Source organism: Sphaeramia orbicularis, chromosome 9, assembly GCF_902148855.1.
Source record: "Sphaeramia orbicularis chromosome 9, fSphaOr1.1, whole genome shotgun sequence".
Classification (NCBI taxonomy): domain Eukaryota; kingdom Metazoa; phylum Chordata; class Actinopteri; order Kurtiformes; family Apogonidae; genus Sphaeramia; species Sphaeramia orbicularis.
In genome coordinates this window covers 42,219,181-42,237,178 of record NC_043965.1, presented here as the reverse complement: position 1 = coordinate 42,237,178, position 17,998 = coordinate 42,219,181, and the positions used below count along the sequence as shown (strand labels likewise).

At 36.5% G+C, this 17,998-nt stretch overlaps 1 protein-coding gene across 1 annotated transcript in view; it reads left to right on the top strand.

Annotated features, from left to right (window-relative positions):
• Nucleotides 1-17,998, top strand: part of unc5db (unc-5 netrin receptor Db) — an 816,925-nt gene that overhangs the window by 636,936 nt on the left and 161,991 nt on the right. Inside the window, exon 12 of the mRNA XM_030144147.1 lies at nt 5,684-5,855. Within this exon, the coding sequence (XP_030000007.1) occupies nt 5,684-5,855 (172 nt within the window). The remainder of the gene's footprint in view (nt 1-5,683; nt 5,856-17,998) is intronic.

Sequence of the window (17,998 nt, the reverse complement as noted above, 5' to 3'; positions counted from 1 at the left end):
AAAAAATATTACATTATGTCTATAAATAATGACAAATCAATTTTTTTGTCTTTGTTTTAGTGCAAAAAATAACATTAAATTAAGAAAATATTTACATTTACAAACTATCCTGTAACAATAAAATATGAATAACCTGAACGAATATGAACAACCTGAAATGTCTAAAGAAAATTAAGCACAATTTGAACTATTTTCTGCCTGTTACTAAGTGTTTAGTGTCTTTGTAGATCTGATCCATAATGTGCTCGTATAAATGATAAGTTGAGGCAGAATATTCTTAAAAATTGCACTTTTTTTCTTAAGAAATTTCTGTTTTTTCAGGTTATTCACATTTCTTTGTTTGGATAGTTTATAAAAGTAAGTATTTTCATAATTTAATGGGTTTTTTTTACACTAAAACAAAGGCAAAAATTTGCAGTTGTCGTTGTTTATAGGTTATTCTGTTATTATTTTACTGGTCCGGCCCACTGGAGATCAAATCGGGCTGAATGTGGCCCCTGAAAGAAAATGAGTTTGACACCCCTGGCCTAATAGCTGGAGAAAATGAGTATATCCACCTTCTCCTAAGGTCAGATGTCGAGGTAGTAATTGGGAAATCAGGAGTAGATGTCGGCACCCAGCGAGAGCGTTTAGCATATAAGTGTTCCAAGAGACAGAAGCAGCTTTTATTTCAGATAAGATAATGTAATAACTTTTACATAACGGTCCCGAACACTTCAGGGTGGGTGTAAAAAGGAAATGCAGTATCTTTTTAAAGGTATTTTGCACTGCTCTTAAAATACCCCTCATCTTGATATTTTTTAATAAAACCCACATCACACATAGACATTAAAACTGCAGTCAGTATGTGTGTATTTAAGACTCAGTCTAAGAATCTGCACTTGTGTGAACAATGTTTCATCACATTTGTTAAATTCTAACAATCCGACCACAGTGAAGTTAATACATGCTTTTTTTTTCCCCAACTCTCTTTATTAGATTTTCACACTTTTAGAACACATTCAACAGATAATGTAAGCATCACATGTTCTACACCCACATACTTACACTGCACATCAGGGGTGTCAAACTCATGTTCGTTCAGGGGCCACATACAGCCCAATATGACCTGCAGTGGGCCAGATCATTAAAATAATAACATAATAATACATAAATAATATCAATTCCAAAATTTGTATGTCTAATTTCTATGTTTTGGAGTGACAAAAGTAAAATTATATTATCATTTTTTTACATCTATAAACTATCCTTTAAAAAATGTGGAAAAACATAAACAATCATGACCAAAGAGAAATTTATTAAGAAAAAAATATGCAGTTTTAACAATTTATGCCATTATTTGGCCTCAGCTTCTCATTTTCACATGTTCTTTACGACATACAGATCACAGTAGACCTACAAATACACAAAACATTTAATAACAGACAGAATATGGGTAAAATTACTCTTAAATCTCTTAAGACATTTCAGGTTATTCATATTTGTTCAGGTTTTTCACATTTTTTGTAAAAGGCTAGTCTGTAAATGTTAACATTTTTCTGTAATTTTACTTTTTTGCACTGAAACAAAGAGAGAAATTTGTGATTTTTATTATGTATGGGTTATTATGATAGTGTTTTACTGGTCTGACCCACTTTAGATGGAATTGACCTAAAATTATTTTGACACCACTGATTGTTAATATCTTCAGTGTAATTTTTGCATTTCAGAAATTCATCCCGCGGGCCAGATTGGACCCCTTGGCGGGCCGGATTTGGCCCCCGGCCCGCATGTTTGACACCTGTGCTGTACATCATCCTTCACCCAAATTTTAGTTGTATCTTAATTAACACTTTAATGCATAATGGTCACAACAGTGTCCTTTTGTATATTCTTGGATTTTGTTGTTTTATTTGTATACCAGCCAACACAGTGGACACTTATTGGCCAAAACACAGTAATGTCCCGTCAGAGAGTGAACTTTAATCAACTGTCATTCCAACATTTATTTCAATATAAAGTAGCCCCTTGTTTTGGATAATCCCTTATGGTCCAACTAAAGGAAAAATTAATTTAAAAGTATAAATGTGGGTCATTTACCAACACTAATCTGTCAAATTGTCTCTAAAATGTCCTGTCGGAAAGATTTCAAATACTGTGCTTTGACCCTCATGCATCATCCCATACACTGTAATTCATAGCATTACTGTAACTGTCCTGTTCTTGATAAACCTGATCTGCAGTAAAATATTTGAGTGTAAATGAACTGCTAATTGTTATTAGACTGTAATTAACAAGTTTTTTGTTGTTGTTTTTTTTTTAAACAGAAAGTTGTTCTTTTGGTTGCATATTATCTGAGTGAGTCATAACTAGGATTATAGTATGGTAAAAATGTGAGGAAACATCACATTAGCGGCATTAAAACAATGTATTTTGTAGTTTCAGTCAGTAAATGCATGTTTCTTTGCTTCAAAAACATGGTGTCCAGCTGAGTGGATATTTTTGTAACTCCATGAAAAATAGGTTCATAAAAAATGTTCAGTCACATTGTTTTTTTAATGCCTAAAGAGGAATAAAAACACACAGGAAAAAAGTCTTGAATAAGGTTCTCATAATTCATGCATGAAAGGGTTAAAGTATACAAATGTATATGTTATATTCACACATATATAAACCAGTGCCTTACAACCACAGGGCAAAAGACAAGGGGAAAAAAATAATAAAAGAATAATAATAATAAAAAAATAAAAAAAAAACAGGGGGTGGGGGGTCTTATCTCATAATAGTACTAAGCAATAATCTTATCTTATATTTAATAAATAAATAAATAAACAAAATAAGTACTATACATTCATACTCCTATACCAACCAATAGCTGTCTGATACAAATCATGAAACTCTTTCAATATTAGCAATACTCATTCCATTTCATGCCTGTTGTGTAAACAAAAAAAGTTTTAATTTCTTTTGAAAACATTTTCTATCATTTTCCAACAACAAAAACCCTGGCAATCCATTCCATGCAACCATGGCCTGATAAAAAAACAGTTTGCTGTAACTGATTTGTTCTGCCTAAAGGCAGAGCACACCGTGTTTCAGTGGTCTGTCTTGTACAATAATTATGTTGATCAGCAAAAAATGACAGTTTTCTGTGAATAATTTCTGGAGTTTGTGTTGCTAAAATATTACGAATAAATGATAATAAAGAATATTTCAATCTAGATTTTACAGTTAACCATGTCAAACTGTTGTGCATTGTGGTTCTATGATATGAATATGACGGGAAGGAAGATTAAAGATATGAAAAAACTAAAACTAAACAAAAACTAAGCATTTAGAAAAAATGAAGACTCATAAAATCTAGCAAACCTGCTCTAAAATCTAATTAAAACTAACTGACTTAGAGAAAAAAAAAAGTCAAAACTAAATAAAACTAAACTACAATGAAAAATCCAAAACTCTTATATCCTTGGTTCAATGTGTAGATTTTAAAGGGATTTATTTGTAGAAATGAGGTATCATGCTCATAATGGGAGTGTACCAAACCAGTCTTTGTGTTTTTATTTTCTTAGAGTAAGTCGTTTATATCTGTAAAACAAATGGATTGTCTTTTATGCGGTCCTGCACTTTGCACTGCCCTGTTTCTGCAGTATCTCAGAACAGACAAAACAAATACTGGCTCAAGTGAAGGTGTTAGCGGCCACCATAGGACCTCTTATAAACTAGGGAGAGGACAGTGAGGTGGATTCTGTTGACTGCTCCAGGCCCATGAATTCTACACAATGCATCTGTACCACCTCCTCCTGCTAAATGCCCTGTCATACTGAAATAAATAATAAATGTAGTAATCCTTAGGTTGGCTGAATGCGAAGGCTGACGGCAGCATCATTAAAATTTCCTCCTCGTTCTCTGCATGTTGCTAGCGACTGTGAAGTCTACTGTACATTAATCCATTCCTCCCACAAAGACTCTGAATCACATTTAATTTAAAGAAGGAAATCTTAACAAATCACCACAGTGAGCGCTCTGATCTGTGATGACGAATACGAGCATGCTGCGCTTTGCCAAAGCTTCTCTCTGCTCTTTCACCATCCCTGTTGCCCTTTTTTTTCTGAACCTTTTTTTTTCTGCCTTGACCTGTTTGTTGTAAGCCGCTTTTAATGAGCACACTCCAACTCGCCGGCAAATCGCGGTGACTTTTTCACCTGCGGTGGAACAAATTCCAGCAGCCTGGCTGTGTAACAGTAGCTTGAACTTGAGGAGCAACACTTGCAGGGAGTCAAACCTGGAACTGTGAGCCTGCAGGCATGTTTTGTTTACAGCCCACTGGTGTTCGTAAGCTGCACAAAGAAGGATGTTAATCGCATACAATGGCTGCTAGATAATAAATATACTGTATTAAATATGGAAAGTCATTGTGATCACAGTCTGCAGTTGTTAGTAGCTTAGAGCAGGAATGAGGCTGTTCTAAACCACCTGGGACTATCGTGACTGACCTGTTCTTCCTTTTTAAAGAGATCATTCTCATGGTATATTCTGGATAATTTGACTACATTTAACCCTGTAAAGCACAGGTGTCAAACATGCGGCCCGGGGGCTAAATCCGGCCCATCAAAGGGTTCAATTCGGCCCCTGGGATGAATTTGTGAAATGCAAAAATTACACTGAAGATATTAACACTCCAGGATGTTAAAATCCTTTTGGGTCATTTCAGTCTAAAGTGGATCAGACCAGTAAAATAAATAATGACCACTGTAAATTTGTCTCTTTGTTTTAGTGTAAAAAAAAAGTAAAGTTATACAAAAAATGTTTACATTTACAGACTAGCCTTTTTCTAAAAATGTGAATATCTGAAATGTTCCGCACCTGGTTCAGGTGGGGGTCATTTTCACTCTTACCTGTTAAGGTAATGCAGTCTGTGGATTAGAATCCACAGATTTGGCCATTTTTTTCCGTTTTGAAAAAGGACAAAAAATGACGAAGATATGGTAAGGAATGTAACGCCTGCCCCACCTCATTTTCATACTTTTATTCACGGTTGTTTGCTCCAGGTTCAAACCGTCATATCTCCGGTTGTATTTGCTCTGTCAGCATCAAATAAAAAGTGGAAGAGTGTTTCAAGTCCACACTTTTGAATGCAGTTATCCCCAGTGGTCTATGTGACCGACTTCTGACGCTACGATGTGCTGAAAATGTCATGTGATTCATTCATGGGCCGTGACCATGGACCCCTAAGGGACAATCTTGTGGTGTTACTGGAAAGGCCTCTGGTGAACATATTCCTCCCCCCTGATGGATTATTGGTGTATTGCATGTATCTAATAGTATAGATCAGGTTTTTCAAGAAAAAAAAAATCTCACTGATCATGTAGAGGGCTTCAAAAGTCATGTATTAAATATGATACGTTTGGCACTATAGGGTTAAAAAAAAATAAATAAATAAATAATAGCACATTTCACCTGTTTCTTCAGCTAATTATACTAATTCAGAGCACAAATGCTTGAAGTAAGAAGACAAGTGACACACACCTGTGATACAAAAAAGGCCATTCATACAGCTATGAAGCGCCTAGAATAGAACCATGAAAAGACACAATTACAGTTTGTCTAACGGAGTCACATCACCCCATGGAAGCACATTTTCCCTGCAGGATTGTAACTGCTTTTCTTGTATGTTCTCTGTTGTGTGCCACATTGTGTTTAGTGTCCAAACACTGGAAGGCTGTGAAATCCTACTGGGCCCAGAGGTGACGTACGGTCCTCCGGGGCTGGACCTCTTCTGCCCAGTGGCCATGACCATCGCTCACTGCGCTGAGGTGGACGCTGAGAACTGGAACATCCAGCTCAAGAGAAAAACCCCGGAGAGCAAATGGGAGGTGAGAGCTACAGGCCCACAACTGTCAAGTAAAGTACACACATCAAGATCTCAGCTGGGCTCAGACACAGCGTTTTTCCTCTCTCCTTGGTTGTCTTTTTTCCTCAAAGGCACTTTTTTGGGGGGGGCTAGATGTCAGTAGGAAGGTAGCGACAGTAGACCACCAAACCTACAGTATTTCCACAGTTTATGTTTGCAGTACGAAGCTCGCTGCTCCTCAATATTTGAATCAGAATCAGAATCAGCTTTATTGGCCAAGTATGTGAACACATACAAGGAATTTGGCTTCAGTTTCTACATTACTCACGACATACAGTTCCGACATGTGGACCTAGACATAATATATATCGACAGTCGGATCCACTGCGACCGTTGTGGTTCTTCAGTTTCTTTTAATCCTGCATAAATTTCTTTATCTTTTCTTGTATTTCTTTAGGCTTTTGTCTTATATTTGGCTCCGACAGCTTTTACTCAAACCTCGCTCGTTTCGTGTCAGCGATTCAAAGTCCGTCTGAATTTCCCCGTCGTCCGTCCACTTGCTGTAGCTTCACTTTTGGTCCATTTTCCGAATTATCAAAATACAAAGCTTGTGGAAATTAAATGAATTAAATATTGGCGGTGAACAGAATGTAGAAATACTGCCAGTCTAGTCCTCCACTCAGTGTTCTTCAGCACACAGCCCCGCCCCTTAAAGTTCCTGGTAATCTGGAAAGTACTATCTCCCTAACTTCTTCGGGGTAAATTCGGGGTCGGGGGAAAGTCATTTACCAGGGTAATTTTCGGTGGAAACGCACCAGGAACCTTGAAAGTTCAGGGTAATACAGAAAGTTCCTGGTGCAAAAGTTCCTGCGGTGGGAAAGGGCCTATAGACAAACATTTGACTAGAGACAAGGACAACAATGGGATGAGATTTACAGTGGATTTATAATGTAATATGTACAGAGTGCAAATTGGAGTTTTTATACAGTGAGTGGATCTGGTCTATTAAAAATATAGGTTTATGTATGTATTATTTACAGTGTAAAAACTAAAAAAAAAAACATAAAAACCAAATAAAAGGAAGAGGCTGGAAGCAAAAGCTTATTTTTTTTGCCTATCCTTTTCACCTAATACACTGCATACATCAACTTAAATGTGTACAGTATCGAGCATTTACACCATAATAATAAAAAAATGAAAAAATTAACAACAACAAAAAACACATCTACCATCTCAATTCAATATTTCTGAATAATTTTAAGCTTAAGGCACTTTTTTTTTTAAACTTTGCCAGAGGAGTGAATAACTTAAATGCATCATTAGGTCTATTCCATAATTTCACACAGAAAGTGCGAATGAAGATTTATAGTGCAAATATTGAAATATTTGACCATAAATTATAGCACTGTGATGGTTTTAACCTCCTAAGACCCAGGACATGTCAGCAAAGTACAATTTTTTTTTTTTTTTTTTTTTTTTTTTTATTAAATAAGTGCCTATATTGGAAATATCATGATGCAACAGTTTTTTCAGATGCAGTTTTTAAAATTTTTATGGAATGTCCTTTGTGGTGGACAGTTTTCTTTTCTTTTTTGTGTTGTATAAAGTTGTGAAACTCTTGTCCATAAATGTGGACAGTGGGCCTTAGGAGGTAAATGTACAAACCAGGAGGACAGTCCATTTTTTTAATATCCTCACCCCTCTCCTCCATCATAAAAATAGAAAAAAATACATACTTATCATGCAGTGAAGCCATTACCTAGTGTTCCACATTATAATGAAGGATGTAAACAATGTACTAGAGTAGATCCATGAACTGCAATGACTAATCCACTCTAATGTACTCATTCACCCTACTCCCCATAGTTGTTTGTGAGCTATAAACTGAGTTATGTGCTTTATCCGAACATTAGCATCATCTTGAGCTCACGTCTTTGTGAACAATCCTCCCCCTGCTTTTTCGATGGTCTTAAAAAAACGACGGCGTTATGAAGCAAACAGCAGCTCATCCACATCTGCAGACTTTAGCGTGAGTTCAAGGTTCGTCCCACACACGACATCTGTCTGCTTAATTAGCTACCGTCAACTCGCCGTAGGTTTGTCCTGATAATACCTTGGTGTAATGACACTGTGTGACACAACTGGGCAGGAAAAATCTGCCGCAGCTAAGAATAATTTTATGTGTATATGTTAAAAGATAGATCATATATGTGAACTCTAGAGCAAATAAACAACAGATGGGCAAAGTTACATAGAAGTAAAGTTGTAAAGAAAGGTAAACATTAAATTCAGACTTGCACGTTCTTGAAGGTAGATTCTGTTCATTTAAATGTTATTTTGTTTTTGTTTTAATTTGCTTTATTTTGTTTCTCTGCATGTTCAAAATAAAATAAAAAAAATAAAAAAAACTTGGAGAAGCCAAAGAGCCCGATGTACTGTACCTGTTAGGAGCTGATGAATGCATATACACAGCTGAACTAAGAGTGAATATATGATTCAGCACTTGTTTTTTTACTTGGATGTGTAAATTACCAACCTTTTAGTAACATGTTACATGAGAAGTGAGCAGACGTGTTAAGTAACAAAGTACAACTACTTCGTTTTCTTACTTAAGTAGAAATTTTGGTTATCTATACTGTACTGGAGTAATCATTTTCTCGTCTTTCATCGTCTATCTGTGTCCACACATACTGCTACATGTTTCTTCTTCTTCTTTGCTTGTTTTAACGTCTGTCAACATCTGTTTTTTTTTAATTCACCTGTATCTAGTTGCAAAAAAAAAGGTCTTTCCATTGCAGTTTTGCGTGATATACCATTTGCACTATGCCCAAAAAACCACCTCTTGCCAGCGCAAAACCTTTTAATAAAAAAATTAGACTTTTAGCAAAATTGTCGTTTTTCCGATAGGTAAATTTTTATGCACAAGTGATATTTGTGCAATTTGAGGGCCAGTGGAAAAGTGACTAGTGTTTTTCTTGATTATGGTTGAATAGTTGTTATTGTGTTTTATTGTTCATTGTGTATCATGTGTGTGTTTTATGTTGTTTGGACTTTGTATGGCTGCTACCTTGGCCAGGTCTCCCTTGCAAAAGAGATTCCTGATCTCAATGGGACTTCCTGGTTAAATAAAGATAAAACAAAAATAGGAAAAAAATTAACAAGTGCACTATAGGCCCCTGTGGTGCCGCCTAAACTTTTGTCCTAATGGCATTTTTTCCCCCCTTACATTTACTTTTATTCTTTGAGTAGTTTTGAAACCAGTACTTTTACACTTGTACTTTGGTAAAAAGCTTGAGTTGATACTTCAACTTCTACAGACGTCTTTTTACACCCTCGTATCTATACTTCTACCTGAGGAATGTATGGGAATACTTTTGACACCTCTGATAGTAAGTAGTGTAGATAGTATCACTGTTGTGTCTACTTATTGTTCATCTTCCATATTTACCAGAATACAACAAGCAAATGAGAAAAAAAATGAATTCAAAGTAAATAAATCCAAATCATAGAAGTTACAGAAGTGATTTCATAAGACCAGATCCAAAATAAAGCATTGCATGGCTTATGTAGCAGCAAAAGTGGCACAAATGAGATAAAAACATTGCATGTAATAGACAAAATACCTGCAAAGGGTGGTATTCACTGCAGACTCTTCTGCCAAACATACAATGTAAATGTAATTTGAGGGAATATCGATACATCCAATGCAAAATCAGTCCATTTCTATGCAAATGGATGCAAATAAGTCTTGTTGTAAAGGCGACCTTATTCACAAACAATCAGCGCAAATTACTATGTTCAGTTTGGCTAGTGTAAAGTGTGCACAAGCTCACCTCTGAGTCACTGTTTTCCCTCCGTCTTTCTCCACATCTTCGGGTTTGTGAGGCTTGAAAGATATTGATTGAATGTTTAATGATGTCAGGGGCTACATCATCTCTCAGATGTTGGAGGATTCAGACCAGTGTGCCTGGGTGTTACCTCTGAGTTTCCCGGACATAGAAATATTTAAGTACTGACAATCAGACTACATTGTTACATGTCCATATATCTTTATTACACTACAATCTCAGAGTGCAACAATTATAGAATTCACAATATGTAGTAGAGCTACAGCTGCTGCAGTGTGTATGAATGTGCACGGCCTCTTCTGGAGTTCGGAGATGCTTTGACACATGTCCGACTGTGACACCAAACAGAACATAAGAAATGTTTAGTAAAACCCCACATCTCACTTCATTTCATTTGTTTGTTTATTTTGAGCATTTACAGTATACATGCAAATTCAAAATTCCAAAATCATTCATCTACACTCAAAAAGGAGTGGGAAGAAGAAAAACTGATTTAATCCCACCCCCATTCTCATCATCAAATAACTAAACATAATAACGTTTTAAATACTCACTCCTGTCCTTTGACTTCAAGCCAGAACAATGAACAAAAAAATAGGCCTATACCAAATTAGAATGAACTCATTTGACAGTATTTACATTATATATGTGTGAAAAATAGAAACAAAGTACATTCCTGGTGGTGTTACCATGGGTAACAGTTAACCGTCAACTTACATTATCATAATTACATACCAACAATGGAAAAAAACAAAACTGCAGTTCCACAAGTGGTAAAGAACAGCAATAATTACATACCAACAATGGTAAGAGAAAAACAAAAGAAAAGACTACAATACCACTAAATGTAAAGGGCAGCACATACCATCAATGGTAAGAACAGTACCAGAAGGGAAGAGACAACACATATTAACAGATCTACTCGGTGACATACAGTCATGGAAAAAATGATTAGACCATTCTTGTTTTCTTCAATTTCTTGTTCATTTTAATGCCTGGTACAACTAAAGGTACATTTGTTTGGACAATTATAATGATCACAACAAAAATAGCTCATCAGAGTTTAATTTCAGAGCTGATATCTATCCATTTTCCATGTTTTCTTGATAATAACCAAAATCACTTCAGTTCTTACATCAATAGCTATGGCATTGTACTGACAAAAACAGTGCTTTTAGGCATTCCATGTTTTCTTTTCTGTCTGTTTTAGTCACGTGATACACACAGGAATCAGTACTTGACTGCATAGCCATTGTTTTTGATGGTCTAATAATTTTTTCCGCGACTGTATAGTCAGACATTGATCAAACATGTATCAGGACCACTTGAGTTCCATTAACAGCAAGCAAACGTTGTTAATATATTGTGTTATAGAGGTGAAATATTATAGAAGTGTTGATTGTGGTCTGTGTGTGGTGCGTCTCTGCTCATTAAAAACACGATCTGAGGGGTTTTTCTGTTTTCATTATGGATTAATTGGTGCGCTAAAATGTGCAGCACCACCTGAAAGATGAGAAACTACAACACAAAACAAAGAAATTGCTCTCAGGTACAAAACTTTATGACTGTGTTTGTACCAGCGTATCATTAGTGCAACCACTGTTTCAAATAGATACAAAATATTAAGCAGATTGCAGCACAAATGCTGCTTAATTTCCTGTGCAGTTATTGGGTGCAGTCCATTGTTTTATTTGGATCCGGCCCTAAGGTTTTTTGTTGTTGTTTTTTTTCATTAACAATGCCTTGGTCTTGTACTGTACGTCTGTAACAGTTCATTTTCACCAGCAACAATATGTGAACTTTATCTCAATTAGATTAAACACATTCCATCGTATTATTATGCTGATTAAAATAATGAATTTTCCCCGTGGGGATCAATAAAGTTCATCCGTATCTATATCAGTAAAAGTAACACTTATTAGTAATTAGCTTCTTGGCTTGTAGAATTGAATATACCCTTTGTTTTGTGGAGTACGCTAAAGGCTTCAATAAGTGCAAGACCTTAGTATTTTACTGAGTGTGGCCCATTCATTTGAGCTGCTTGCTTATTATTATAAATTCATTCCTAGGGGTGTGCGTATTGGGAAGAATCTGGTGATATTATACAAATCACAATAGCAGGATCACGATACAATATATCACGATATATCACGATGCTGTTAAAAAGGCAATTTTTTGTTTTTTTTTAATGATTATTTCCTTGAAGAATTGAATTACACCAGAAATATACACAAATACTAAACACATTTTTATTAGATCACAACAGGATCTAATGCTAGGATCAACAGGATCAAAATGTTAGTGTTAAAACTTAAATTCTGTTTTACAGACATTACAGTTTAAGATCCTGCTCAAATGTTCATATTCTATTAGTTCATAACTAATATCATAACATTATTTTTGTGCAATCCCAACAAAGGAACTAGCATTATTTAATAAGAGTGTTAAATAATAGAAAATAAAATCTAAACAAAAAAATAAAAATGAACCTCCACAATATCTCCATTTGAATAAATACCTAAAAATATCGATACAGTACTTTTTAAGATCGATACAGTATTGTGAAAGGAAATATCACAATATATTGCAGAACCAATATTTTCTAATACCCCTATTCATTCCCATACTTCCTGTTGCAAAGATCAAATTTAGGTGAATGTGGCCCCTGAACGAAAATGAGTTTGACACCCATGCTATAAACCGTTACACACTGTAACTGTATGTAACACATGATAGTGACTACTGTAAATGGATGTTCAAATCAGGCTCCCTGCCATAAGATGTCACGGCTTGTTGACTCTGTTTTCTCTTGCTGTTTGCTGACATTTATATACTTTCTTTATGTGGAAAAAGGTGCAGTTAGTCAGCTTGACGGGTGACTGGTGAATTATGGGAAAGCTGTAAAGGTCTATTGGAAACAGTGTGGGAGAGCTGATTGATCCGCTGTTATTTCCTCTGTGGGTCCGGAGGGTGACATAGGGCCACGTGAAGGTAGCTGAGCCGGTCCAGCAGGGGGAGCATAAAGAAACAATTACACTGTGTAATGGCCAGGAAGAGGCATGGCTGCTGTCAGTCACAAGGAGGATCAGCAGGGGTGGGGGTGGTGGGTGGGGAGGTAGATGGAGGTGGGGGTTACAAGGTCCGGTTAGACACAGGAAGTATCGATTAGTAGATCAGAAAAGACAGTGCATGGTGAATTTAGACGTGAGGTAATCAAGAAGGAGTCTGCTGAGGATGACTTTCTATGTGCCTTCACAAGCATCTCCTATCCTAACACACATATTTAACCCCTTAACACCTGAATTTATATACAAGGATATTAAAAAATATATATTTATCTCCGCCAAGGAGGTTATGTTTTTGTTGGCGTTGATTTGTCTGTTTGTGTGCAAGATAACTCAAAAAGTTATGGACGGATTTGGATGAAAATTTCAGGAAATGTTGATACTGGTACAAGGAACAAATGATTAAATTTTCATGGTGATCGGGTGTGAAGGGGTGGGGATGGGGGGGTACTGATCTGTCTTTTCTATAAAAGCACTCATAGAGCGCAGACCTCCGCCAAGGCAGATCAGTGCCCCCCCCACCCACCCCCGATCACCACCAAAATTTAATCATTTGTTCCTTGTGCCAGTATCAACATTTCCTGAAATTTTCATCCAAATCCGGGGGCACTGATCTGCCTTGGCAGAGGTCTGCGTTCTCCGAGTGCTTCTAATTATTTTCGTTTTTGTTTTCAATCAGATTTAGTGGAAATTATTAATCTGACTAAATCAAATCAATTTTTATTTATATAGTGCCAAATCATAACTAAAGTTATGTCATGACACTTTATATTTAGAGCTGGTCAAGACTATTTTATTACCTCTGCCAAGGAACGGCGGAGGTTATGTTTTCAGTGGGGTTTGTCTGTTTGTTTGTTTGTCTGTTTGCAAGATAACTCAAAAAGTTACGGAAAGATTTGCATGAAATTTTCAGGAAATGTTGATACTGGCACAAGGAACAAATGATTAAATTTTGGTGGTGATTGGCGGGGGGGGGACTGATCTGTCCTGGCAGAGGTCTGCGCTCCCCAAGTGCTTTTCTAGTTTAGTTTATTTTATTGGTTTATTTAATCAGGACCATGCACATTTATGAACATTGCTGTATAAAAATATAACCATGTAAACATGCCACAATTAGTAAAAAATAACTACTTTCCATCTGCAGTCCCTAGGCAGGTGACAGAAACAAGACATAAAACCAAAGAGTTAAGCACATAAAATAGACTAGTGTGTTGACCCATGAGAAACCATGGGTTCTAGATCCTCTGATCCAGTTCATTCTTTTACTTTCTTTACTTTCTTAGTAAATTCCACTGGCATTTTCAGTTGAATAAACTCTCAGCTGGCATGTCTGTTTCTGCACATGAAATTCAACACCACAGCAATGTGGCCCTATTGTTTATCTGTTGCTAGGTAACCCACTTCAGTGATGATTCTATTGCCGCGTTTCCACTACATGGAACCAGCTCGACTCGGCTCGGCTCGACACGGTATTCCTGTAGACCGTTTCCATTACAGAACACTACTGATTTTACAGTACCTGGTTGTCATAGCAATGCGGCGCGTTATTTCCGTGTCGTCTGCTCAGAGAGTTGCTGATAAACTCGCTCGTTGCATGTTGTCTCGTCTGAATTTTTACGTCGGCCACCGAAGACCGAATCTCCTCGACCGACCATGGTGAAGTTTTGGGCTGTTATCATGTGGATTAATGTACCGCTATATTTACTGTCAACTTCTGCATCTGTTTTTTTTTTTTTTTTTTTTTTTGTAAAATGCCGGGTCACAGAGAAAACTGTTTGACCAATCAGTGGTCTGCAGTGTTATACGTCATGGTTTAGTATCGCTTGGAACCTTGGCGGAGGTGATACCAAAAAACTAGTACTGGGTTCCAGATTCCAGGTCCTTTTTCATAATGGAAACATAAAAAGGCCGAGCCGAGCCGAGTCGAGTCGAGCTGGTACCACACAGTGGAAACGCGGCATAAGATTCTGGCCATAGTAACATGATTGTAAGGCTTGTTGTATTCCAAAATTACTAATATCTCCCAAAATATTAGTCCTATCAACTTGCTGTTTTTGCTAGTTTGTTCCTTGACCAAAAATACATAAGTATCCCAAACTGCAGCAGTCATCTCTTTTTGGATTTTATGTGACGCCTGAGACACACTGACAGAGTCCACTTCCCTTTTATAATATAGATAGACATTTGTGTTTGACGCAAATTTGTGACAACAACCATAATGATCAATTGTATTGAAAAAGTAATGAAACAGATTTTCCCGTCTCAGGTGATGAAGATGGAGATGGTTTTATTGATACCACAAAATAATTTTCAGTGTCCTGACTGGGTGTGAATCGAATATGCCCAAAACAGCATTGCAGGAATACATACACTATCTCGGCTGATTCTGGTTTGATGCCAATTTGCGACAGTCGACGTTCAGGGGATAACACAACACTGACCCCTAACACAATGAAGTGCTGCAGTACTGACCCACTATCTTGTGCTACTTGTTATTTCCACTCGGATGCTTTGATACAGAAGTTACAGTGGAACAGGACACTATATTTCCCGGCTCTATGTGTATTTATTTCCATGTCTGCGATGTCGATTATGTTTTGGGTTTTTTTCTTATTACCCTGCAGTGAGGAAGATTGTTTTACTGGTTTGGATGAAGTCCCCAGAGCTTAATCCCAAACCCAATGGCGTAACAAACTCAATGGCTTCACTTGATGTTTTTGAATGTTAACAGAGAAGATGATAAGAAAACAAGAAGTTGGAGGGAGGGGTTAATGAAGAGAATATTCAGTCAGGCAGTATTGTAAATGTAAAATTCTGATGTAAAGGTCTGGCAAGCTGAGCATGGGTCAGAATAATGAATACTGCAGGTTTGCTCCTGGCTGTTGTGATGCTTGTCAGCATCTAAAAGAGCTTGTTATTTAGAGGAAGGCCAGCCGGATTTGCTCGCTCCATACATTGTCTTCCTTTTTCCTGAATAATATTGTACTAAGTGATGGAGATGGCTGTTATGAAGAATATTCAAGTGGTGTAAGACCTCAGAATGCACTCTTATCTCGAGCAAAGATGCAATATAACGAATGTTCAACGTGATTAAAAACTAGCTCCTTTCAGAAAGGTTAAAGAAAATAAAAAATAGTGGATGACTACCAGGATCGAATGCCAGGTTAAGAATTGATGAGCACTGGCTTCAGTTCATCCACATGACGTCTTCCTTTTTTTTTTTTTTGAGCCAATAATCAAAGCAGTACAGCTACAACCAGTTTGTTTTCTTTCAAGCGATCAAAAATTCCCATGGTTTCTGGTATCCCACTCTGTACCTCCAGGGAATAGTCTTACCCACCATGTCGTCATCTATGTTTATGTACAGGTTTTACAAAACTGAGATCAATGCATTTTGGTCAGTCTGGAGTTCTCAGCGTTAGTAAATGCTCACTTTTGGAGAGACCTATTGCAGACAGAGTAAACATGTGTCGAAGGTGGAAAATAATACACACTTATCTAAAGAGTTCACTTGCGATAAATTGTAAAACATGTTATCTTGTTGTTTTAGCTCACCTCTCAGGCCGTGTTTACCATATTCATGAGAAAATTTAAAATTAACGCACCTGTCGAAAGTAGGAATTTTCTGAAAGCTGAGAGTTCACAAGTTTTGCAAAGATTATTTTTACTTTCTTATTATACATGGAGGGAAATTTTGCCTCTGCATAAGCATTAGCCTTCAGCACGTATGCTAGCATTGAACACACTTTTTTAGCAGGTAGGAAGTTTTCCTTCACTTATGCATTTGAGAAAATGTTGATATTCCCAATCTTTCATTATTCTTCTGGATTTCCTACATCATGTTACATGCTAATTAGCTTGCTAAAATAACAGAAATACAAAAAAAGAACAAGGAAGTTTTGGGCATCGATACTAGCTCCATTTTCAGCTCAGTACAACCTAAATACACATGATGTTACCTTAACTACTTTAGCTGATAACATTGACTCTGTTTACATGTGCCAGATCTTCTGTTTTTTGTCTTTATTGTAAAGAAGACAAAATTCCTAATAAGCTGTTTACAAGGGTAGCAAAACTGAATATGTCACTAATATTCCTGTTTCCATTGTTTTCCACTGGTGAGTCTCTTTTGCTCCTTCAACCATCACCTATAAAAGGTCAGCTTTTAGAAATCTGAGTCATCCAAACACCTGTTAATATAATCTTAATATTAGGGATGCACTGATACCACTTTTTTCCAGACAGACTATGAATGCAAGTACTTACATTTGATTACTTGCCGATACCGAGTTCTGATATGAGTATTTAATAATACCATTACAGTTCTTAGTTACTTTTCAAAATGTGCTTTATTGTCATTGTCATGAGTCTGACTGGAACAAAGTGCTGCTACTGACATTTAATGTGTTGGAATGAGCGTTTCTCAATACATCTACCAGAGGGTGTCGCTTAATTATATTATTAAAATATTATTATAATTAATCATACTGGACAAACATCACAAAGAAAAGTAAAGTTTTTGAGAAGAAGAAGAAAGTCAGTAATAACAAACATGTTGACGACAGAGGAGTTAATACTAATGTGGATACTAATACTGATACTGATATTGATGAAGGTAGTTGTCATAAATATGTCGGAAGTTTTTCACTAACTCACAGACTCGCTCTTTAAAAAGATCCTCTACCTCCATGGTTTCCTGTGGTACTGCTCCAAATTCTCCATCTGGGTACACACAGAGCCTTATGTATAACAGCTAAAATTTACTTAGGGGGTCAAATGAGTGGCCATTTTTGTCAAAAAAAAAAAAAAAAGCTGGAAGAAATGCATAGAACTGTGTTGAAATAATGCTAATCCATTTGTGCACACACTACTGATATTATTTGACAGTGGAAGCTATATTTTCAGAAATATTAGATTTTGAATAGCACGTGTATGTGAAAACTTTTGCTGGTGGACGGACGTGACATTACCCATGATGCTCTGGTCAGTACCAGTACTTTATTAGTAATAAACTTATATACTTACTATTGCTAATTCTCCTCTTATTCATAAATGTTCGTATTGTGGATCTAAAACAATAACAGCTGACACAAAAACACAAAATGTGGCAGTGGACGGATATGACATGGTTGTTACAGATCCCATCATACTGATGCTCAGCAGCCATGTCACTGTTTCCACAAATGATCCCTGTGCAAAAACTAGGATCAGAATTATTTATTGTATAGTTTATCATCATACTAAAGAGTAAA